Source organism: Syngnathus acus, chromosome 22, assembly GCF_901709675.1.
Source record: "Syngnathus acus chromosome 22, fSynAcu1.2, whole genome shotgun sequence".
Taxonomy (NCBI): domain Eukaryota; kingdom Metazoa; phylum Chordata; class Actinopteri; order Syngnathiformes; family Syngnathidae; genus Syngnathus; species Syngnathus acus.
In genome coordinates this window covers 2,710,085-2,734,064 of record NC_051106.1, presented here as the reverse complement: position 1 = coordinate 2,734,064, position 23,980 = coordinate 2,710,085, and the positions used below count along the sequence as shown (strand labels likewise).

General features: G+C 40.1%; 1 protein-coding gene across 2 annotated transcripts; it reads right to left on the bottom strand.

Moving 5' to 3' along the window:
• Nucleotides 1–2,479: 2,479 nt before the first annotated feature.
• Nucleotides 2,480–23,967, bottom strand: scaf8 (SR-related CTD-associated factor 8). Of its 2 annotated transcripts, XM_037241538.1 has the most exons (21): nt 23,817–23,835; nt 22,458–22,541; nt 20,945–21,026; nt 10,505–10,549; nt 10,154–10,315; nt 9,911–10,067; nt 9,695–9,822; nt 9,380–9,556; nt 8,851–8,930; nt 8,653–8,764; nt 8,438–8,569; nt 8,076–8,185; nt 7,733–7,926; nt 7,544–7,644; nt 7,293–7,406; nt 6,948–7,104; nt 6,515–6,642; nt 6,140–6,281; nt 5,945–5,992; nt 5,642–5,866; nt 2,480–5,556 (listed from the first exon to the last, which is right to left on the bottom strand). In XM_037241538.1, the coding sequence occupies exons 6-21, from the start codon at nt 9,987–9,989 to the stop codon at nt 3,872–3,874; spliced, it is 3,612 nt and encodes a 1,203-aa protein (XP_037097433.1). In that variant the 5' UTR covers nt 9,990–10,067; nt 10,154–10,315; nt 10,505–10,549; nt 20,945–21,026; nt 22,458–22,541; nt 23,817–23,835; the 3' UTR covers nt 2,480–3,871. The 2 variants fall into 2 exon arrangements, with proteins under 2 accessions (XP_037097433.1, XP_037097432.1); XM_037241537.1 differs by lacking the exon at nt 20,945–21,026 and having other exon boundaries at nt 3,004–5,556; nt 23,817–23,967.
• Nucleotides 23,968–23,980: the final 13 nt, after the last annotated feature.

The window sequence follows — 23,980 nt, the reverse complement described above, 5'->3', positions numbered from 1 at the left end:
CTTGAATCAATTAAGACTGTGGCGAGCAAAACAAGAAGGTTGCAGAATATTTCCTACTAAAAGAAGCTCATCCCATTTATCAAATAACTCCCAAAGAGATAAAATATATGATTGATTTATTCCAGTGATGCAGGTTTTTTTTATTTATTATCCCCTTATCATACTACTGAAGAATTTTGTGTGTAGAGGCCATCTCTTTCAAGGTAATAGCTCTATCTGCTAAACGGTACCACACTGACCTCTAACGGTCAGATTATGTAATAGGCCCATGACTGTTCTGCTGTGAGAATGCTCCCACGCCAGTCAAGACCGATTTAAAACACCCACCCCAGTCAAGATGGATTTAAAACACAATCACTCAACTACACATCGTCATCCATGCTAACTATCTGCCTTGATTCATTCGCTCAGTCGACTCTCAACCATTAGTGTCACCACCTTGTCATGAAAATGCAGTGAATCATTTCCCTCTCCAATTAAGTCTCGGGGCTCCTCATCAATTACCTGCTGACGTACCAAGTTATGATTGGCAAGTTTATTTAAGGAGTGTAATGTAGACTAATGAAGGCACCGGAGCATCATTGCACATTTGGTGGATGCTTGCCACATTTGACTGAACTAATGACATAAAAGTGTAAAAAAATTTAAAACGGTCAAGATTTTTACGATTTTTTTAATCAGTGATGCAAGTAAACTTTTTGTGCTGATTCTGAAAGTGACCTTGTTTTTTATCTCCAGCACATGGTTTCATAATTTTCATAAAACGCCAATAATATGTACTATAGTAATATATTTAGTAATATATCTGTTGACTATTGGAAAATATTTGCTAAGCTGGCTTTTGGGGTATTACAGATTTGCGTGAAAACTTTGTGACAGACCCATAAATTGTTATTTTTGATGACATATCTGCTTAGGAGCATAAAATATGTTATGTGGCTTTACGGGTAGTAATTATATGGAAATAAATCTTCTATCGCTCTGTGTTATTAAACAAATCGCCTTGTGTTTTCCTTCTTATCCTATGTAGACCCATTTCAAGTATAGAGGGTGAGCAAATGCTGGCTCAGCTCTTGTGCTGAGTGAAGAGGTGATTAAGGCAGCCAGCATCTATCTGCAGCTTTGCTCTATCTTATGTTGTTTATCCATCCATTTTCTATAGTGTTTGTCCTTATTAAGATTAAGACTTCTCTTCTAAGATTTATCGCGTGCACCCCTGCTAAATCACAGATTGTGCTTTGATTTTTTTTAATAATTACAGCTGAGTATGAATTTAGGGTTGTGTGCTTTTAGTGTACTACCACAATGCGATGTAATATGCTGGGCGGAGAATATGTACTTTGCGCTCATGTGTTGTCACGTCGTGCCGTTGTTTGTCGTTTTATAATTACCATGAATTGGCCGACAGCATTCCATATTATTTTAGCATTGAAACTTTCCTGAGATATAATACATTTTGGTGTTATAAATACACAAGGTTTTGTGTATTGTATTGTAAACAGTGTGATCAAGAGCGTGTGAACAGGAGGACTTGGCAAAAAATGTGTTTTAACAAAATTAAGACTTTTAATGCATTAAATTAGCAACGTGACAGGATTTCCCAAAATGCAAAGTTTGATTGGAAAGGCCACTTTAACCTGACGACAACACAGCAAGAATTTTGGATATCAGATGAGTGTGGAGAGATAGAGCATTTTGTGTGTGGGGGGGAAATTGCCTTTTTGCAAACCCCTTGATGCATCCGCCTACGTTATTTCCCGTATTTAAAAGAGTGTTTTTTGCTGTGTTAGTAGAAGTGGCAAACAGACTTTGCTGAATTTAAAAAACCAAATCCATCTGTCTAATTATTGAAGGGAACCCGCTGTTTGTTTTTGCTATAGGCTTCAAGGAATATATTGAAATGCAAAAGACATGTCAGTACTCACCCATAAAGGGTTAACTTTGTACGAATGTCCATAACTTCAACTTTAATTGTGTCTGCTACTCAGAGAATCCCTTCTTTGTTTAGCAGCCAAGTTTGAGCAAAGAATATTCACAAATAAGCTCATAGGGGCCAGAATCCTGAGGTGGTCATCTTAAAATGCTGCAATCCTTCAAATGGAGTAACTTTCCTTAAAAATGCGATATAGTAACGCAAATTCAACATTATTTAACAGAAAAGCAGTGTAAGCAGTAGATCATGTACTTTAGTTAACTAACTGTTTTCTCGTGAATGTATCTGTTATGGGGATTTTAGAGGCATTTGAAATCCTAATTATTATTATTATTTTTAAATCCAGCAATGTCACGTTGCTATTTAAATGTGTTAAAAATGTGGGGAGGGGTAAAGCGATATACACAAAATGTATTTGGTCTCTCTACAGCTCAGATTTTCACCTACTGTCAATTTCCGTGTTTATTTTAAGGTGTCACTTCTTAAAATTTACATTTGTCACAATAATCTATATATATATATGTATAAAAAAATATAGCAATATCCGATGCACCTTCAACTTTTATTTATTATACCATCTCCTGCAGTGGAACAGTAGCCTAAGCATCTCCGGGGATGTGCCTGAACAGAAGAGCACTACAAGCATGAAATGAACACGACAAGAGGCTACAAGGCTGCATGCACAGAACAAGTATATTGTCTCTTCTAAATTGAGTGCTGTACAAACTCTCCAGCTACCGCACATGAAAGGTTTGTTAATTCTGTCCAGGTAGTATGCGCACACACACACACACGCATTTTGGTGTGTATCGCACAGGAGCAATGAAAAGAGTCCATTGAAAAGGCACAATCCAATCATCTGCAACAGTCACCAAGCACAACACAGGCTGAAATCATCTGTAATTTAAACTATGTCCCGTGTTCCCCATCCACCAGAGTGGATGGATGGTCTAGCTGCATTTTCAGTTCCAAATAACATTTACTGTCTGAAGTGACGGCACATAGTGTGCGCGCGTGTGAAGAAATGTTTCCGGTTGTCCTGGGTCAGAAAAGCAGTCCTAAAGCATGTGTTTAAGGAGACAGTTGTTTATTTCACACTAAAACAAAATGCACCTGACATCCATCGCATCCCTCTGTTCATTGTCTTATCCATTGCTCCTCCCCATGCTGTTACTGTTTTGCTCAGCTTCATCATAGTTAGAAACACATTACATATACAGCATAATAATGTTTTTTTTTTTTTTCCATACGGTTCCAAATTGAGAAGTAGCAATAGCCGTAATGTTTTATCAGGCTTAGATGTGCGTGTAAAAAAAGCACAAGACACCTTAAAAGCATTCACTAAAACTTTGCAGCAGCATTTTAAAAGAAGGTGTAAGAAATGAGCGCACAACTGCAATTTTCCAGTGTTGTGTGCAATTGTATCCATTGCTGAACAGTCAACAATCCATTGCTGAACAGCCCTGATGTCATCCTTTCTTCCATAGGAAGGTCAAAGCGCGTGCCCCCACACAAACCGTTTGGGGTAGTCGATCAGATAAAACGTACCCGTATCCCACTGAGCGGCAAACGTTTGCGAGTGGATAGTGATATTTTTTCGTCACGGTTCGTTCAAGGTTGTCAGATGTGACCTTGAGTGAACCGTGACGAGGGCGCGTATTCGCTACCACTTGCAAACGTACGACCCTCCGTTTGATACCTACTTAAGCTATGCTTGCTAAAACTTGATGTGGTGGCAGTACAAATTAAAACGGAAACAAAATACTGTACAAACAAACAAAATGTTCTCAGAATAAGTCACTAAGGAGCTCTCTATTTAAGTACACTGGTAATTGTGAGCTATTTGCCGTGTCCGGTGTGGTGGTGATGCTTTGCTGACATGAGTACAGAGAAGAAGAGACAACTATACAAAATGATCTGTTACCTACTGAGTGATGATTATGTCCCCTCAGTGTCTGTGTCAGTGTCTAGCACTGGCTCACTCGCAGCTTCCTCCATGGCCTCACTCTGTACAATGTCTACGTCCTGAGGAGACCCGGCCTGCTCCTGCTCGGCTTTACTTTCAGGAAGCGCAGACTCAGTGGGCTCGGGAGAGGCATCCGGCGTGGGCTCGAACGCCGTGCTTTTGTCCATCTCAGCTCCATTGAGCCACTGGGCTTTAGGGGAAGGGGTTTTCTCTTTTGAGACGTCTTCAGTCTCCACCTGTGGGCATAGCTGCGCCTCCAGAGAGTGCGTCAACTCTACAGGGGGGCTGACAGCTTGCGTGACGCCTAAAGGAGATTCTCGGCTCGGAGTGTCTGAGGACCTGGTGGCCTGGGGACAGGCCTTGTCCGAGTCTTGGGGTGGTGATTTGGGGAGTAGAGTGGTCTCTGGCTGGGGCGATGATCGGGCCTCAGTGAGTGAACTGGGCAATGGGGTCTGAGCCTTGTTGTCAGGTTGGGTTGAGGGCAGGGATTGGGATTGGGGGGTCTGAGGCAAAGGGCTATGGGATTCAGCTGCTGGGCTGGCTTTTCTGACCTCTGGTGACTGGACAGGAACCGGCAGCTGATGCTGACCTAACAGAGGCACTTTGGCCTGAGCTTGAGACAGCAGGGGGGACTGGAATCGGGACTGAATGGGGTTGTTCAATCTGAGAGGGGTAAGCAGTTTCCCTTGGTTTAGATTCAGATTGGGGATGAGAGGGGGCGTAGGAAGAAGAGGTGTTGGGAGAGGGAGAACAGGTGTCCAATTGCCGCGTTCCCGCTCTCGGTCACTATTGCGGTCTTTGTCGTGCTCTCGGGGAAGGTCTCGCCCTCGCTCCCGGTCTCTATCCCGCTCGCGGTTTTGACGATTTCCATTCATTTCCCTCCGGAAGTCAAAATCTCTCTCATCGCTGTCTCTTTGTCTGTCCCATTGCGATCTTCGTTCATCTAGGTCACTTTCGAAACCGGCTGGACCGCCACCGCTGCGGTTCCAAGGCTGTGTCCCGGCAACGTTTTTGGGAGCTGTATTAGCGGGACGGTTGTCAAAGCGATTCGGGAAGTTCTGCCCCGGGTTGGGGCGATCCATGCCGTCTCGTTCATCAAAGTCCCCCCTCGACTGGTTCCAGTGATTATCGGGGGTAAACCCGGCAAGAGCCTGCAGACGGCCAAGCAGACTGCCTCTGGCTGGCTGAGTCCCTGGTGTTTGCAGCAAAGGGGGCCTGCCTCCTCCCCCTCCCCCGCCAAGGGGCGCCCGATGCTCTGGTGGAGGTGTTCTCAGCAGACCTGTACTCTGCTTCTCCACTGGGGGGAAGCGGTAGTCCTGGTCTTTGCCTTCATCAGCCCCCGAAGAAGACTCCTCTGTTTTGGATACATCATTGGCCTGGGGAGGGGGCCTGTGAAATGGGTCCATTTGAGAAAATGGAGGCCTGACATGGGCTTGTGCCTGAAGGGGGCTGTCAAGAAGGCCACCAGCCTGTTGGCCAGGTCCCTGGAGGAGGAGAGGAAAGCGAGCCCCGGCCCCAGGCGGAAGGAGGTTAGGACGCACGTCGAGTTGCAACATTCCAGGCATTCTTTGTCCCGCCATTCCCGCCTGGTGAAGTGGGTGGGCTGCGGGGTGCATGCCAAGGAGGCCCATTCCACTGCGAACTGCATTATGCATGCCTAGGAAAAGATAAAACATACAGCATGTTAATGTCACCTTCCACACTCGTCGACTCATCCATCATATATGTTAATGGTGCGCCACCTGGAAGAGAAAGCTCCGGTGTCCCCTCCAAACCCTTGGCAGAAGGCGGCATTTTGTCACCCGAGTGCTGCTGACTTTGAACTCCAACCGCATTAAATACATTAGCTCCAGAGATGGCGGAGGACATGAAGCCACCAGGCATAGAGCTGGTTGTTGCGATCATAGAGCTGAACGGAGATTCCTTCGCCGTCTCCTGGCTGGTTGCCACAGGGGGCGGCACTAGAGCTACAGCAGGGTCACAAAGAAATCACTCTCAATGACATGTCACATGAGTCAAAAGGTTACCACGTAAATAACACTTACAAGTTGGTGCTGAGGCCATGGCTGCAGTCTGTGCTGCTGGCATATAACCTGTAGAACAGAATATAACATAAGTAATCTTAAAGTACAGTGTTCCCATGGTTCATCATTTATGGGGTAGATTATTTTAGGGATTCTTACAGTACACAGAGTTGTGTGCTTTCAGTGAAGTACGGTAAGTTTGTAAAAAACAATTACCTGGGGGTGGTTGCGAGGCATTGAAGGTGGGCCTTAGGAAAGGTGGGGGCGGCCCATAACCTGGCGGGGGGATGCTCATATTGACAGGGAAGTTAGGAGGCACCAAGCCGACTGGACCAGGGACGGCCTGGGGCACTGGTAGCTGAGTAGGAGATAACAAACAGCAGGTTGAAAATAACTACTTTAGTTGTAATACCACCAAAACTTTCAATTTCATTTCGTGTAATTGTTCCCAATTTAAGAGCTCGTCTGGCTTCTGTAACCATTGTGGACTGTGAGAGAATTATAGAATAAATGAATGCTCCCACAGAGAGGATCTCATCATCATATTAACAACCATCAAACAAGTTTAGCAACAGGCTGCATCTTTCTTACCTGCACCGGCATCATGGGGACTGGCTGGTTGTAGCTTTCACTCTGGCTGTTCGATGCTTTCGTCTCGGTGCTTAGTGGTTGGATTATACCATCCTTGGTTGCCTCTGAACTCTTAACTGTGTCCCACTCTGAAGAAACAGACAAAGCTGGTTTTTTTAAAACCAAATTATTCCTGCGTGTTGGATTCTTGCTCGCAGCGCTAATACAGGGGGGTTCTTGGTATATTAACAATTAACGTTTCAAAGTTAGGACTAGCCTTACTAGAAGCAATTTCTTCAGCTATGTAAGAATCCAATCAGTTACCACCCCGCATACTGTATGATCTTTTGTTTTTGAAATGGCTTCTTTTATTCTATTATGTTGTGTGGATAATTGATTAGACCCATGTCTGAGCCCATCGATTATTTTTGCTGAATACCAAATCAAATTTTACCTTCATTGACAGTCTCCTGATCAATGATTCCTCCTTCGGCAAAGTCATCCAAGTCATCCACCTTAACTTTCTCCCAAGGTATGTAGGTGACTCCAAGGTCCACATCCCAAAACTGCTTGTATTCTTGTCTTACTCCTTTGTTTAGGGCCCAAGCAATCTGCATTTAAAAAGCATAACGGTGGCAGGGAGAGAACAAAGTATTGTTCAAAGACACAATCTATAAAAGACATCAAGCCGTCCAAGGTTCCGCTGCTGGAGGTCAATGTGGAATTAAATTACAAAGAAACTATGGGGAAAATGACATTGCATTCAATCAAATTACAGCACAGAGGCAGCAAAGTGTACCTTGATGATCTTGGAACCAATTTTGCAGGAACCTGTGCTGAGCTTTTGGCGTGCACGGTAGGCGTCTTGTCTGTGGACCATACAGATGTAGGCGCAGCCTCTCGGAGGGATCATCTAGAAAGGTCATAAGAGATACAAAATAAGACAAACTTTATCCAGTCAATAACTAACACAATACACTTCTTGGAAATGTGAATGGGTGAGGGTCACATGACAGAAGACACAATCATACTGTAGAGTAGACCTCTTACATTTATTGACTCTATTTGGCCAAACTCTTCAAACAGGTTTGTGAGGTCTTGTTGAGAAGCCTTTTTGTCCACTTGACCAACCCAAAGAGTTGTGCTGCACACTAGATAAAGGGTACAAATAGGACAAAAATGTATTGACCTTAACTGATCAGATCATTCAAACATAGAAGATGAATGCAGTTTAATTACCACTTAGAGTCTTGGATCGTATCGGAGGCAGTCCTTTCTTCTGCCGCTCCTTTTCCCGTTCTCGGGCACGTCTTTCGCTTGAGTACGAACGTGACGTCTTTCTCTTACGATCTCTGGAGCGTGATCGTGACCGCTTACGATGCTTACGCTTACGAGACCCAGAGCGGGACCTGGACCTTCTCCTTTTGGGAGACCTGGAGAGACCAAACAACACGCGCTATAAGAACATTTCCAATGACTGTATGCTTTCCGTTTAGGATTTTTTGCAACACATGCCCGTGTTGTAAGATTAAAAACTTTTTTAAAAAATCCTTAAAAAAAATAAAAAATTGTTTTGACTGACCGAGAACGTGACCTCGAGCGTGTCCTGGAGCGGGTTGTGACAGTCTTTGTGTCTTCTGCCTCAAAGTTATCCTCTTCCATTCCATCTGGGCCCTCATCAAGGTCCATGTCCTGAGGATCAATTCAAAACATATATAAATATAAGTAAATAAAAATAAATATATAAATAAATATAAATAATCAAAATAAATAATATAAGTAAGTATATTTGCTGTGCTGTACACCTCACAGCGCAGTTAAGTGCCCAGCACAGTGGTTAAGGAGTCACCCGAATGTGGCAGAAATGAGTGGGAAACGATCCGTACAAAATCAAAATATGTATTTCAAACTTCCAAGCAGGCTCACCACCTGGCCTTTAGTTACCTGTTGCTGGTTGTCTATGGTGTCATCCATCTTAATTTCTGGCTCGGGTAGCTGCGGCTGACAGCTCGTCTGAGCAGTTGCAACCGAGTTCTCTTGTCCATATAGAGTGTCTTGCCCGTCAATGCTCATTGCCTGCAGAAATAAATTATCAGTGTGTAACAAAACATCAGTCAATTATAACAGCGCCCCCTAGTATTGGTTGTGCGTGTAACTACCTTTTGCTGGTGCTCCAGCAGTTGCTTCTGAAACTGCTCCAGGTTCTGCTGCTGTAGCTGCTCAGCAAGTTGGTGGAAGAGTGAGCTGTTCATGGGCTCCGACACCATTGGCCTGCAAAGTGGTTAACAGATTGGATTAGGCACATCCAAGGGTCGTCGGGAAAAATCAATCTTGTCGATAAAACATCATGAACCCACAGTTGAGAGGAGGCCGCTTCCTTCTTAGCTTCTTCAACACGCTCAGCCTCATTTCCAAAGTCAAACTGCCCCAAGAGTTTCTGTGGGAAAAAAGCATTAGATTTGTCTCGTTAAAAGTCATTAGAGAGAAATAAATGTAATCATTAAGTACTATAGTATATAGCTGATTTTTATTATCTATTAAAACAGAGGGGTATATTTTTTGTCATTTGAAAATCTTAAAACTCAATCCCGGTAATATTTTTTTTCCTGATAGGTTTTTTCTTGCATTTGTGCTCACGTCCGGTTAAGCAAGGCAAAAATGCTTGAATTTTTTTTTGTCAGCTCTAATATGCTTACGTTGTGTTTAAAAAATGTTAGTATGCTTAAATGTGTTGTAAGTGTGCGGGAGGGATCATTTAAGCCTCAAACAAAAGAGACATTACATGCTATATTTAGAGCAGATTTTCATCTATTGTGGGTGGGCGTGGAACTTAACTCTGAGAATGAAAAGTGGGGGGGGGGGGGGGGTCACTAGCGCTATAAGTACCTTGTTAAAAGAGGAGACCCTCTGCTCGAGGGGATTGAGGCTGTTGGCAGTAGCGGCTGCAGTGAGTTGAGCGGTGAGAGCTTGCAGCTGCACAACCAGACCAGCATCCAAGGCCTGGAGCAATGAAGGCTGAGGCTTTTGCTGCTGCATTTGCAGGCTCTGTACGAGCTGTTGAAGCTGGTGACAGAAAAAAAACACATTTCAGGTACCCTGCAGAATAGGCAGAAAATACTTTTTAGCAAAACTTTAAAGGTAGCATTCTTTCTAAATTTTCATTTTTAAGAAGAGACCCTCAAATGTACTATTTTCTCTAACCTGCTGGCCCTGGGGAGTTTGTAAAATTTGCGCCACAGCTGCCACGGTGTCTGTGTTGGTAATCTGCGAAGCCCAGTCAGGAAGACCCTGAACAATGTTGGCGGGCGTGGCTGGTGTTGCTGGTGTGCCTTGAAGCAAAGAAATAAACAAGGGAGTAAAATAAAGGCAATGGACATTACTTAAAAGAATGACCTCCACGCAGGTTTTCCGACTGACCAGGTGTGGTGTTATTGACGGGGGCAGCGCTGCCTGACATGACCGGAGTAACGCTCGGAGGAGGAATCCCGGCAGCCATGTCCAACAACGGCTGGATGATGTCGCTCTTGAAGACAGCATTCTTTTGCCACAAGTTCAGGACCCGCACTATCTTACTCTGAAATATGATAGGAAGATCTGAATAAAAATACTAACACATCAAGAATAAAAAGCAAAGAAGTACGTAAGGGCAAACATTAAAACCTTGTCATCTGAGGGACAACGGTAGAGGTGCTGGAATGTGGCGATGATATTCTTGCTGAAGCGTGGTGCAAAGACATCCTTCTCCGTGCCGAACTGGTGGCGCGACTGCCTCACAATCGAGTCGATAACATACAACCCCGGGACCTTGTATTCTGGTTTGCACTGGAACGGCAACAACCAAATTTAATGCAGGAAAACATGGACGTCGGTTTACATTTTAGCAGGGTTGGTTGTCGTTAGAATGTGTTGGTGTGGTTACAAATATTCTTCTTAGTCGCATATCTGATGTAAGTAGATGATACATTTTGTTAATTATATAGTTTTACTATTTTACAGGTAAGTACAACTCACCTTTTGTATGAACTTCTCTACACTCTGCACAACATGCTTGTAGAACTGAAAAGAGGGGAAAATGTGTTAATGGCAGCATTAAAAAAAAAAAGCATTATAGTTAAACAGTGGGCTATTCAAAAGGGAAAAAAATCAACGAGACCACACAGGATTCACACCAATTTTCCTGCTCCAAAGATACAGATGATCTAGCTGCAATTTGTTGAAATCTTCAGAATTTACTGTGTAATATGTCCTTTCAAAGTGTTGGCCTCAATGTACTTGTAGGATCCGAGCAACTTTGATGCCGGAGGAAAGACATTTATATTACTTAGGGCAGAAAAATGGTTTCTATGTGTGCTCAGCAACATAATTTTCTTGTGATGTTTTGTTTTCAGTCATGCTTATCTAAATAAACAGAGTTTTTGTTGACTGGCATGCAGGCGAACTAATTGGGAAAATTGATTATCTTGATAATAAACCTCTGTGAAGCCTGCCCCTTTGTGGTTGCAGTCTTCTCCAGACAAATTGTTCCAGTTACTTTTGCAGCCGACAATGTGGTTTTGTTTTCAAACAAATAACTGCTTCTTGGATGTCTCTAAACGATTATAATGACCAGTTAGCTAATGGTGTGAGGCGTTACGAGAATTGAGATTTGAAGACCGGCAATTGTAATTGGAAAACCTTCTATGCAAATCATATCAAGTGGAGCTGGGGCGACAGGTTGAATGTTTGTTGATCATGTCCCACATCATTCACCAGAATAAAAAAAGAACGAGAAGAGTTTACAACTACGATGTAGGAACAAAATTAGGCTACCATTTGCCTAACTGCTTTTTCTAATTGAACTCATTCCTCGTTTGTATTTTCTTGAATAACAGTTCTACTATTGTTTTTCAACACAGTCATAGTTATTGCAATTAATATCAAGCTACATAAAGAAACAGATATGACTGGATAGAAGCAATACCCACTATGATAAAAAAATATAACCAAGACATTTAAAAATATAATTTCCACTTTATGCTTCTAGGTTAAGGGAAAATAGTACACATAACTCCATATTTGCTCTTCAGGATCTCTGACCATAGCAGAAAATATATGAATAAACGAAATAAATACATAAATACATCATTAAATAAATATGTTTGTGAATCATTTTTTCTTCCCTGTTTGCATTTTCAAAAGTGTGTCATGATACCAACATTTTGAGCAATTCTATACCTGCTGGTATTGAAACGATTACCATCAGTAACAAGCAGTAGAATGATAGCTGGCACAAAACAAATGTATTTAAATATGTACTGATTTAAAAAAATATTATATATATAAGGCTACTAATTTGAAGACTTGATAATTCATATCGTGAATTGGTCTGTGCCCATTTTCTATAGACGCTGTATTTTTCTTCCAAACTGTAACTGTTTTGCAAATTACATTTAATTTCCTTGTTTGGCACGCTCAAACATGGCGAATAAAAAGAAAAAGAAAAAAAACTCTTGAATCTTATGGCATTGAGATTTGTCGATTTGAGTTCAATTAATAATTCAGCCCAAGTGAAAATACTTTCAGAAAAAAAGTTGATTAAACAAGGTTATACAGGGACCATATAACAAATACAGAGTCCAATACAAAATACACCTAAACTTGTGAAAACCAGCTGCCATAAGCTACTATTTTACTCGAAACAACCGCCTTCTAAACAACTCAAAAACATCAGTCAAGACAAGTCAAGGATATTTGTATAGCCCTTAATCATAAGAGTGTTACGGGAAAAGTGTATATGAATCTGAAAATGTGGTGATCCACCCATCCATCCATTGTCTGTACCACTCATCCTGATAGTCAAGATTAGATGACTAGTTAGTTAGTTGTCACTACTACATTGATGGCTAAAGTTAGTAGTTGACGTCGTCAGGGCTCGACACTAACTCTTGCACTGGTGCTACCAACCTTTTTAGTTGGTCACACCGCACAGGATTAGCTGGCACCCTTTTTTCGGGAAGTATAGTATGACCATGTTTGCTGATATAGTTATCTCATTTGGCATAGTTTCATATGATGTAAAGATTAACACTATATATTAACACAATATTTCGCTGTTATAAGAATTGTGTTTGCAACAAGTGGCGGCTGACAATACAGATAAATTGTTTTTATACGCTGTAACTTGAAGAGAAAGAAAAAACAGGAAAAAATACCACAGCAAAAACTGAAAACATCAGTAAAAGGCAGTGAAGTAATAGCTGCAAATTTTACAACTTCAAAATAATTTGACTTGTATTACAAAATACTGTAAAGATAGTCAATTGCAACGCTTTTGATAGCATTCCCACAGCAGCAAAAAAGTTGCCACAGGAGAAGGAAACAGCAGCACGAGTGGATGATGACAACATATGTAAACAAACCATTTATCGAGTCCATTATTCCTGAGCAAAGGACAAGAGTTATGAAAGTGAAGAGAGATAAGTAATTACTGTGACAGGCCTAACTATGGTACTGCTTCTTTGTCTTTACATTGTAAACTTCTTGTGCATAACAAATAATTTTAGATTAGCTTAAAACTTTTGCCATTGGACAAAAAGCTTCTAAATTAAAACAACAAAATAAACATCAGTGGTTGTTTGTATCATGCTTGTTTGACGTTGATTGACAGCTCAAACTAGTCAATGGCAATTATCTGACACAAACGCACATGCACACAGGTTGCAAGATGAGGCAACATCACAAATAATAGCCAATCAAAACGCACAAAAGCTTAGGGCTCCAACTAATGATTATTTGAACTATTAATTAATCTGTTGAATATTTTGCTCATTAATCGATAGATGAGATTAAAAAGGTATTACTTTCATCCCTTTACTCAAAAACAGTTTCTCAAATTGGCAATGCAAAAAATGTTCAGACGTGCATTAATTATGATTTTGTTTCAGGTTTGGTCTATAACAGGGGTGTCAAACTCGTTTTTTTGGCGGGCCGCATTGTAGTCATAGCTTCTTTCGGAGGGCCATTATGACTGTCAACCCAAATAAATGTATGAGCACCTCATATTATATACAGTAAAAGCTACAAAACAAACTGACAAATAACTCGTTTTCAAATCAGACGAGTAAAAACTGGTCAAATATTTAAAAAAAAAGATATTATTAAAAGTGAAGACAATTTGCAATTCTAGGAATGAACACGAATTTGATGCACAATTTGTCTTCGCGGGCCACATCAAATGATGTGGCGGGCCGTATCTGGCCCCCGGGCCTTGAGTTTGACACCTGTGGTCTATAACATCCAAGAGAAATCTGCAAAAATGTTAATTGTTGTCCAAAATTAAAGCAATGTCTTATTTGAAAAACCACTAGCCTAATCAGGCTGCTTGATGATGTCAGCCATCATGACGAGCACAATGCCAAAAATATTCATATCAGCAATTTTAATCACTTTTATTTGCCCTTTATTGCACCACAGACTACTGGGTTTTGAGATGCACACAATAATAGATCTCAAAATAATTAATTTCCTATGTAGCTTTGCCAAGGGATTGTTTATTTGTTAAATAGTTTTCATTGGATAAAAAAAAAAAGTCATGTTTACATTCATTCATCCATCCATCCATCCATCTTCCAAACTGCTTATCCTAATGAGGGTCGCGGCCATGCCAGAGTCTATGAAAGTTGTCTTAGAGTGGTAAAAGGCGTACCAGTCAAACAGAAACATGTTTACATGAACATTTTCAATGAAAGGAAGCAGAAGAATGAATATGAAACTTTCTGACCCTTTTTAGGCAAAACAAAAATGATACATTTCCACATTTAAACACTGCATTCAGAAATACTTCCATTATTATTTTTACACTTTCACACTATTAGGGCGAAAAGATTAAATTAACACCATGAATTTCAGGCCATATTGCTAAGCCCTCCGGCTGATAGCAGCAGTCGAGCCTAGTCAAAGATTTCAATGGTTTTAATTGTATGACGACATTTTCCGTCTGGTGTGTACAAGTTATTGCCCATTGTGAATGGTGAACTAAAGACTGATTTCAAGAAAATCGCAAATCGAATCAAAAACCTTTTTTTTTTCTTGTTATTGTTCAGCACCACCTGGAAGTGCGACGTGAGCCATTGGGTGCATTTTAGTAGCCTTGCAAGTGTGTCTGGAAAGAAAATTTCAAAAACGAACCGTACACGGCAGCAGAAGCAGTAGCGTGGGAAGAGACCATACTTTATGCTTGATTCAGAATTCAACTTAGTTTAAAAAAAAAAAAAAAACTGAAACACAAACTCAATAAAAACCCTGCAGCTAACGACAGCATAAATATTTATTTTAAAAGACGTGTTTTTTCCCCCCAACATCACATTTGCTCTTCGACTCATTTCTTCTACCTGTTGCTCCGCCCCATTTATGTGCATGATGAGACGGTAATTGGATTTGCAGGCAGACATCTTAGTCATGGAGGTGGCATACATATCTATTTATCCAGTGATAGATGTTTAAATACTTTTAGCTGCTGCTGTAAAACACAATGTCGATATTGCAAGATGTCTCTCAAATTATCAAGCGATGACAATCTTAAAATCCATAACCATCCATAATTGTGTGTGAAAGCCAAAGCAAGCTGATCAATCTTGGACCACATGTGCCATGTAACAGGCAACATGTAACAGCTTGTGAATGAATATTTGTTTCATCGATTGTAATCAAACTTTATTGTTCATCAATAAGACGCAAATCTTAAGTAAACACTGATCGCACTCGTATTATGCGCAAGACACAGGGGGCACTCAAAGAGCATTTATACAGGAAGACATTTCAAACTTGGGCAGAAAAATAGTAACCAAAGTTAATAACCACAAAATAACCAACCAATACACATTTAATGGGCTTTTGGTTGAAAAAAAAAATCTGAATAATAAAATTAAATTCAAAATGGCTCACCTAAGCATACTTGTAAAAAAATATATTTTATATTTGTTTTGTTTTTAAAGGTGTAATAAATATTGAGACTGCAATAAATAATGAGACTCATGTCACTTGTGTACAACTTCTGTAATTGGTTAAAGTAGCTACATATTAGGTAAAAATAACATTGTCAAACATCAGCCATTTGGCGAATTATTTTTAATTATGTTCATGTTTAAAGGGTTGGGGGTTGTTCGGCTGGCCAATTAATCGGTCTGGCCCTGAAAATAATCACAAATAGCAAAACAATGTGGGCTTTCGAACAATCCATAAAATCTGACACACAGGAAAAATGCTGGAGGTGTTTTTCTTTGCCTTTTACTTAATGCTTAAATGCTGGAGGTGATTTTTTTTTGCCCTTTTACTTAATTATAATCAATTGTTCATCAAGGACGGTTAATCATTTATCTTGTGCTCTGTAAAGTGCTTTGTTAAAGCTGCAGCTGTTGTAAAAGCGCTACATAAATAAAGTAATTTGTGTTACAATTCATATTCAAATCACTGGGCTTCGATCCTTTATTCTGCAAGTTCTCCCAGTACTAGTGGTTAGGATAATATAAACAAATAGTCACTTTAATCTTCTGACCCTGTAACGTTAGTAGGAGGAAGGATTTGAATTTTTTTTTTATTTTAAGCTTCAACAACAAATATAATTGTAGTATACAAAAATCGGTTATCGGCATCGGTTTGCGGAAAGAGAAAATTATCAGTCGCCTGTAGTTTCTGTGGGGGAAAAAAAAGACTGTTCATCGCTATCAACTGTATTTTGTATTTATTTATGAATGTAGATAATAAGTTCAGCGTTTAAGAAGTGCAGTTCACTTGTTTACATACATCATAACGCATCATGAGTTGGATGTGTTTAAATAGTAGAGCCACAAATGTGTTTGCATTGTTATAATCTGCCCTTTAGTTTCTTAAATTTCTTAATGATATACAGAATAGTATATACATACTTTTTTATGCCACACTTGTGTGGCAGAATTACGTTGTCATGGTGAATGCTTACAGACTACATGTCAAAGTATTTAATAAGTTTAAACCTGTAATGCAATAGGGTTCGAATCTTTCATATAAATTAATGCTTAATTTCCCCATAATCTATAATATATATGATATGTTTCACTATAGATAAGACATATTAATTGCTTGTTTGTAATAATATTATAAAGGCCCTTAAAAAAAAGAATCTAATATTACATTGCAGTCACAACTTTTAGGGATAATGAAACTTTTCAGGAGAGGGTAGTTGACAAGGGTTGCAAAGAGAAGATGTCCAAAAGCCACAGATATTACAGTGCGGTTACACTGTTTTACTACGCAGTTTACCGTTTTTTTCCATGTATAATGCGCCCCCATGTATAATACGCACCCTAAAAATGGCATGTTGATGCTGGAAAAAAGCCTGTACCCATGTATAATACGCACCCAATTTTTTTTTTTTTTTTTTAAGTCCCAATGATCGTCACACGCATCTGGGTGTGGTGAAATTTGTCCTCTGCATTTGACCCATCCCCGTGTGATTTTGATCCATCCCCTGGGGGAGAGGGGAGCAGTGAGCAGCAGCGGCGCCGCGCTCGGGAATCATTTGGTGATCTAACCCCCCAATTCCAACCCTTAATGCTGAGTGCCAAGCAGGGAGGCAATGGTTCCCATTTTTATAGTCTTTGGTATGACCCGGCCGGGTTACTTAAGTCCGTAAACGTAAAATTATTTCAGAAAAAAGATCATCTTTGGGAACAACCGGATGTTATTCTGCCGGTCAGTATCACTGCGCATGCAGTAGCAAACTCAATAGCAAAGAAATATGTGAGACTCAACGGGATCACCAATATTTGAGTGATGTTCCAGTTATTTATCACAATTATTTATTATTATAATAATAATATATATAATAATTATTTATTTATTATTCACAATTGTCATGGTGATCTTTCTGGTGATTTCTTAACTAGGCTGGATGTATTTTTTTTGTTGGCATTGATTTCTCCGACTGCCCGTAAAGGCACCACCGCGATCAGTTAGGTTAAAATGAAAAGAGAGGAAAGTGACGTGCGGACATGTGAAAAAGGCGGCTCTGTATGGGAGAGAAGTTGAAGAGGAATAAAAACACCCTTGGAAACCAAAACTTGCCCCTCGTCGTGACTCGGAGCCGCAACAAATCTTTCGGATTTGTGTAGGGTACATTGTGACAGCAAACGAGCAGGTGATCGAGCAAGCTTCTGATACGAGAGCATTGTGTTCGTATGGAGCGTGTTTGAAGTGAACAGCAGAGAAGAAAGGAACAAGGCAAAGTGTTGTGAAATAAAATATTACCTGTAATACGCAGTTAGGTAGAGAACTGAACTCTCGCTCTTTATATAGCTGACGTGTCAAAAAAATAAAATAAATAAATTAAGAAAATAAAAATAAAAAAATTAAAAATTGTAAACATGTATAATGCGCACCCCAGATTTTAGGACAATAAATTAGTTAAATTTTGCGCATTATACATGGGAAAAAACGGTAATTTTATTTGACGTGTCATCTCGTCTGCACGCATTTCCTCGATATAAACTCAGCCCTGATGTACACAAAATAATCAAGGTCCTACACCACTGTGTCTAGCCCAGTGTTTCCCAACCTTTTTTCATTCACGGCACACCTTTTCATTGGAAAAAATCTCGCGGCAAACCGCCAACAAAAATCTGTTAAGCTCCGATATTAAAATCAGTTATATTACAACGAAAGACGTAAAGTCCTATTCCTATATATGTATGGAGAGTCGAATAATTCAAAAATAAATTCGAAATATTCCTTTTTTAAATAAAAGTGACCGTTTTTTAAAAAGGTTTTAGACGGTGTAAGAAATAAACTATTTAAAGTGATTGTGATTCAAATAAAAGAATCAACGTGACTTTGTTTACTGTTTTAGACTAGCGCTATAAATATGTCACTTTTAAAGACGCTCTGCTGTTCTGACAGCAGCTGAGTGGCTATCAGTCGAGGTGTCTCGACTTGACTGTTTATTTTATGTATGTGAAAAATAACCAATCCAGGTTCTCCGGTTGAACTACATGCTCTGATTTCCATTGGACCACAAACGCACCACAACCGTCATAGTGTCTGTCACTGTTAGCAAAAGCACACAGCAACACACACATAAACTGAATATGTGCCGATGCAATCCAATCCAACCGACACAATATTTAATCTCAAGATTCTCCGATTCTCCACGCATGCACGATTAGCAAGTGGCTGACCAGGCCTTGCGCGAACTGATCAGTGGTTTGGCGATCCTGTTTACAATGCGCTCCGTAATTAATATTGGACAATCCCACGGCACAGCTGAACGTCTCTCACGGCACACCAGTGTGTGCTGAGTACAGTGTCAGCATTTTTTCTCTTCAAAAACTTCTCCATCACTGTCACTATCGACTCGTCTCGCTATCCACAATGACAACGTCGCTGTCAATGCTACCTGCATGGGCATCCCATATACCTGCCGCTGCATCCATGCGTCACCAATTTTCTCATCTGCAAGCACGGGGCAAATCGCTACCTGCTGCTGCCACCTTCTGATATGGAAGATATGATTACTCTGCCGGGCGCTACACCGCACAGGCGCACAAAGTGGAGAATTTCCCACGGCACCCCTGACAATATTTTGCGGCACCCCGGTTGAAAAACACTGGTCTAGCCATCCTAAATTCACTAACACTGGCCCAATTTACTGTGCAGCTGAGATTTTTGTTTTCGCATGTTGGGTTATGTCCTTCCACAAATAATGGTGTGAGCAAAATGTACAATGTCAAATGCTAAATATTCAGTTGTATTTTTTTACAATGAAAAAAAGCCAAAACAGGCAAAGAACTGTAACTAAGTAATATTGTCTTAAAGTCTTAACAGTATTAAGAGGGTAAATAGGAAATAATTCTTGAAACATAGAACGTATATCACAATACAGGGGTCGCAATACGTGTGTGTCCCCATACTTGGCCTTCGAGGCGAAATGTATCCCAATATTTTACATTCCTTTCCTTTTTTTCTGAAAATGGTCCTCTGTATAGTTTTAGTATTTTATATTGCATGTTCTTCAAATGTTCGTAGTGCTTCCAGTTTCGTACCAGCGCAGTGCCTGGTCGAAATCTGCGCACTGCACTGCTAGGAGCAGCTTTGAAAGATGTGCTTTAAGAATGAATCTGCAATATCAATTATGCCTTCATATCAATGCTTGTACTGTAAAGAGGCCCGCAACAATACATTCCCATATTGTATTTTTTAGCACAGCCCTAGTTATAGTGGTTACAGTTTATGCTGAGAAATTACCGAGAAATTGACGGAATATTCCAAGTACACTCAGGTGTGGCTAGAAGATTTTCATACTGTTTAGCCACGTTGGCTAAGAGGTTTCGCGACCCAGATTACATTACGCCTGTATAATATTTTGTCAAAATAACATTTGGTGTTTAACTGAAAATACAATTGTATGGAGTAGGTTAAGAATGAAACACTTAAGTCATTATTTTAATGTACAGTGGACCTAAAGAACGCAAAGCTCAATCAAGGACAAGTGAAGGATATTGGCTGTACTTTCATATTTTTTTCTAAATGAATTACTGATGAATAAGGAAATCTTAGTCAGGTATTGCATGTAAGTATCCATCCATTGCCCAAAAGCAACACCAAATGAGTTTTTATTTATGCATGAAAGCGCATTGTGTCACCTGTCATGTCACTGTGACAATAAACCAGGCAAATAAAAAGTCTTCCAAAAACATCAAACTCGGATCATCGTCTGCTTTATCTCTTGACTGATGAATGAAGTTCTTCAAACCAATCAAAAAGCTGACTAAGGTCCACACAATATGTCTGGCTACAAAATTATTAACTTGAGCCATCTAAAAGCAGTTGCAAAATTCAAACAAGGCTCCATTTCAGACAAAGCAACCACTTAGCATGCACTGGAGCGCAAAATATTAACTCAACTGAAACTAAATGGAAAGGAAATTATGAGAAATGGATAATTGGGATCAAACCATCTTAGGTACAAAATGGGGTCATACTGGATCACATGACAACACTATTCCAAGACTTCAATCACTACACCTTCATCCATAACAATTAGGTTTAAAGCAAATACTAACAGAGGTCACATGCCACAATAATGATTTGGATGCACTTGCAGGATTTGATCTTGACTAATTAATTCAGTGTGCAATGAATGCAGCGCACTAACTCTATGAACACCATGATGTATTATTGTGTTCAAAACAGTATGGAGTTACTAGAAATGTGTGCATGTCCACAAAGCAACCTCCATTTTGGAAAACAAATAATATTCTCACTTTGCGCACAATGCATTCCCAACAGTGTTCTTAGTTAAGAGTCTTTACACCAAAGAAATGCATCAGCAGCCAGGCCAGACATACAAAGTCTCCCAAGCACCACTATTGAGCAGCACTGCCTGGAAAAGTATGGAACCAACTGAGGCATCTTTCCTTGTGAAACAACCCATACTCCTACCTAAGCTGGTTAGGGATTCTCTTATCTCTTTGTAACTCTCTCCACCCCATCCTCCAGTGCTTTGGGGGAGCTGGGAGAGCTGCTGAGGGAAGGGGAAACGAGTGTTATTCATCAGGCACAGTAGTTCTTGAAGAACAAACAAGGCAGAAAACATTTGATGAGAATATCATGTAAAAAAAGGCCGCGTGTTGTCCTGTACTTTTTGGTGTAATGGATGGATGGCTTACACTGCAACTGCCTCTATTAATGAATATATTAATAAACATTCGTAACTTATACTGGAGGCTAATAAGTACAGCTATGTAAGTTGACCACATAAGTTTGTCAAAACAAAAATGTTTCCGTTGAGACAATAAAAACGCCTGGAATTCGCAACGCCCAGTACCATGTTTGGTCACTTGCGTGTTTATCACACAGACAGCTAATCGATGTGATCGGAATCGGTATAGGCCCATCTGACCAAACCATGTCAACTGCAGCAGTTTCACCAGCTCGCACAAACGACCCCCCCCCTCCCTTTTGCGATGCCATCCTTATCGAAATTTTATCACGTTGCTATTGTTAGTGAACGAGGTCCATTGACACAAATAAAGATTGGAAGCGTGCAAAAAAAAAAAAATGGGACCAGAAATATGTCTGCTGTTAATTATATTCCAGAGCAGCATGCCTGTGAAAAGGGCACTCTCATTACAACGATCATCTTCCCTAAGAATTTATTTGGAGCATTTCGGGAGTTTCATCATCAGGGTGTTATGGGTGAAACGGTTCCGAATCATTTTTGTACCTCGATTTTACAAAAAATGTCGAAAAGATTTTTTTTTTTCTCCTTTGGGTACCCTATTATTTGAGATGCAGGTCAGGATGACAGCCCAGAAATGCTATGCATGACGGTAACATGCCGCCAATGTGCGGAGAAGGCCAACTTCAAAATAAAATCTTCCCAAATACATTAATGCACAGACATCAATGCTTTGGTATGCTTTGAGATAAGAAATACAGTTTGCTGCTATCCACAGTTTAAATCTCAGGAAAAAAAGTTTGTTGTCCAAAAACAAAAACCAACAGGTTGCTCATGTTCTCTTGTGTATTCGTAATTGTTCTTTAACCAACCCCCCAATTTTTTTTTTTAACTTTATCTGAATGCTCGAATACTTGAGAGAATTTTAAATAGTATAGCGGAATACCAGAATGTTCACTATCATATAAGTTTGACACCTCATTTGTAGGCTATGTTTACTGATGTGGGTTTTATTTCCCAATTTTGTTGTTTACCTGTTGTACAATGACAATTAAGTGATTCTATTTTATTCTATTCTATTTATATTAAGGTAAAAAACAACAACAGCCGAATAATAAAGACAAAGGTGATGAGCAATTTTAATATGGGCATCGCCACTATCTGCTGGGCAGCAGTGCTTTCTCTGAGGCAGGCCCATAAATAAGAATTAGGACCTGGTGTGAACACCATTTACAATCTTTATTCCAAATTCCTCACCTAACTTCTCATACTTACTTTAATGGCCTTGATGCCTGACTTGGTGATTTGGGTCATCTTGGCCTTCGAGATGGGTGGCTTATACTCATTCAACGAGTATAACTGCAAAAATCACAGAAGACATACAATGAGAATCAAATTTCATTCATGTCAAAGAAATCTTCTAATTGTACTAACAAGAAAATGAAACGACAAAGAACGAGAATCAACCTTTATTTATGTCGAAAAAATTGACATCTTCTGTAAGAAGTGATTTGTTCACACCACTGTTTTCCTCGTTTCATTGTGTTGCCGTTATTCACTGTATACCACTAAAGATGGCAAAGAACGCAAGTATTGTTTTTTTCCCCCACAACTTAAAACTTCCTTGAAAGAGCAATAACAGACAATTGACAGATTTCCGGACTCCATAGTTAACAATCCAACCTCATAACCTGGTCGAGGAAAGTGCATCTTTATAGTTGTCTATGGTTCTGCCAAATCTGATGTTGGTCAGTCTGCAGAAAATTCTTTTGGACCCACCAATCTCTTGATGTTACTGTAACCTGCCATGATGGCTCATATATTCCGTCGCTTCCAACATGTGAACGCACTATAAAGATGTATTGTATTGTATTAATTTTATGAATTGTAGCAAGTAAAATGCATTATATAGTAAATCCTATGTAGTTCGCAAGGTGTGGAGTGTTTGCTCATTCACAACTCCTAATTTGTTATTTTCTAATGATGTTTGATTACCAAATTAAACCACCATACATCTGACGAATGTCTCTCTATTTGTATTCTACCCGTTTTAAGTCTTTTGTACATTTGTGTCAAGTCGTAAAAAAATGCTGCATTGGACGAGGTGTGAATGTACCCCGATCACGTCCAGGTTTACAGTGTTCCATCATAACCATTAAAAGTGATAAATGGCGGAAATGCTTTATTTATTTGATTACTGCTGGATGCAAAACATTAACTGGCAGAGCAACAAGCCTAACAGTGCCGCGATCGTTTTTGTCAATGTCAGTGATGCTTAAGCTAACGCTCCAAGTTATCGTGCAACTCAGACGGGTTAGCTAACTTGTAGCGTGCTAACGATAGCAGCAGGCAGTGCAGCTCCCTTTCTCGTTTTACACTGCAGATAGTTGTAATTACAATGTAATCACGTCGAACTTTAACCAAACACCTACACTGACTATGCCTGGACGAGTGCTTCCCTAAAAATAAACAACGCAGCGACATGTTTGTGCAGTTATGCGGCCTTGCGACAGTCCCGCTAACGTTAGTTTACGTTAGCTTTAGCTAACTAGCTTTAACGTCGCCGCTAATAAGAAGGGGATACTGGATTTTTCGTCATGTTTACATGATCGACTGCACGGATTTGCAACAAACCTCGTTGTTGAAGGCTTTCACGGCCTCCATGGTGGCGTGTTCGTGTTCGGGCTCTCAGCGACTATCTACTCAATAATAGGTTGGAGACATGCATGCTCGGTGTCTGGCGAGATGGAGGAGATTGCCAATATGGCGCACAAGCATAGGAGGACAACTACAGTACA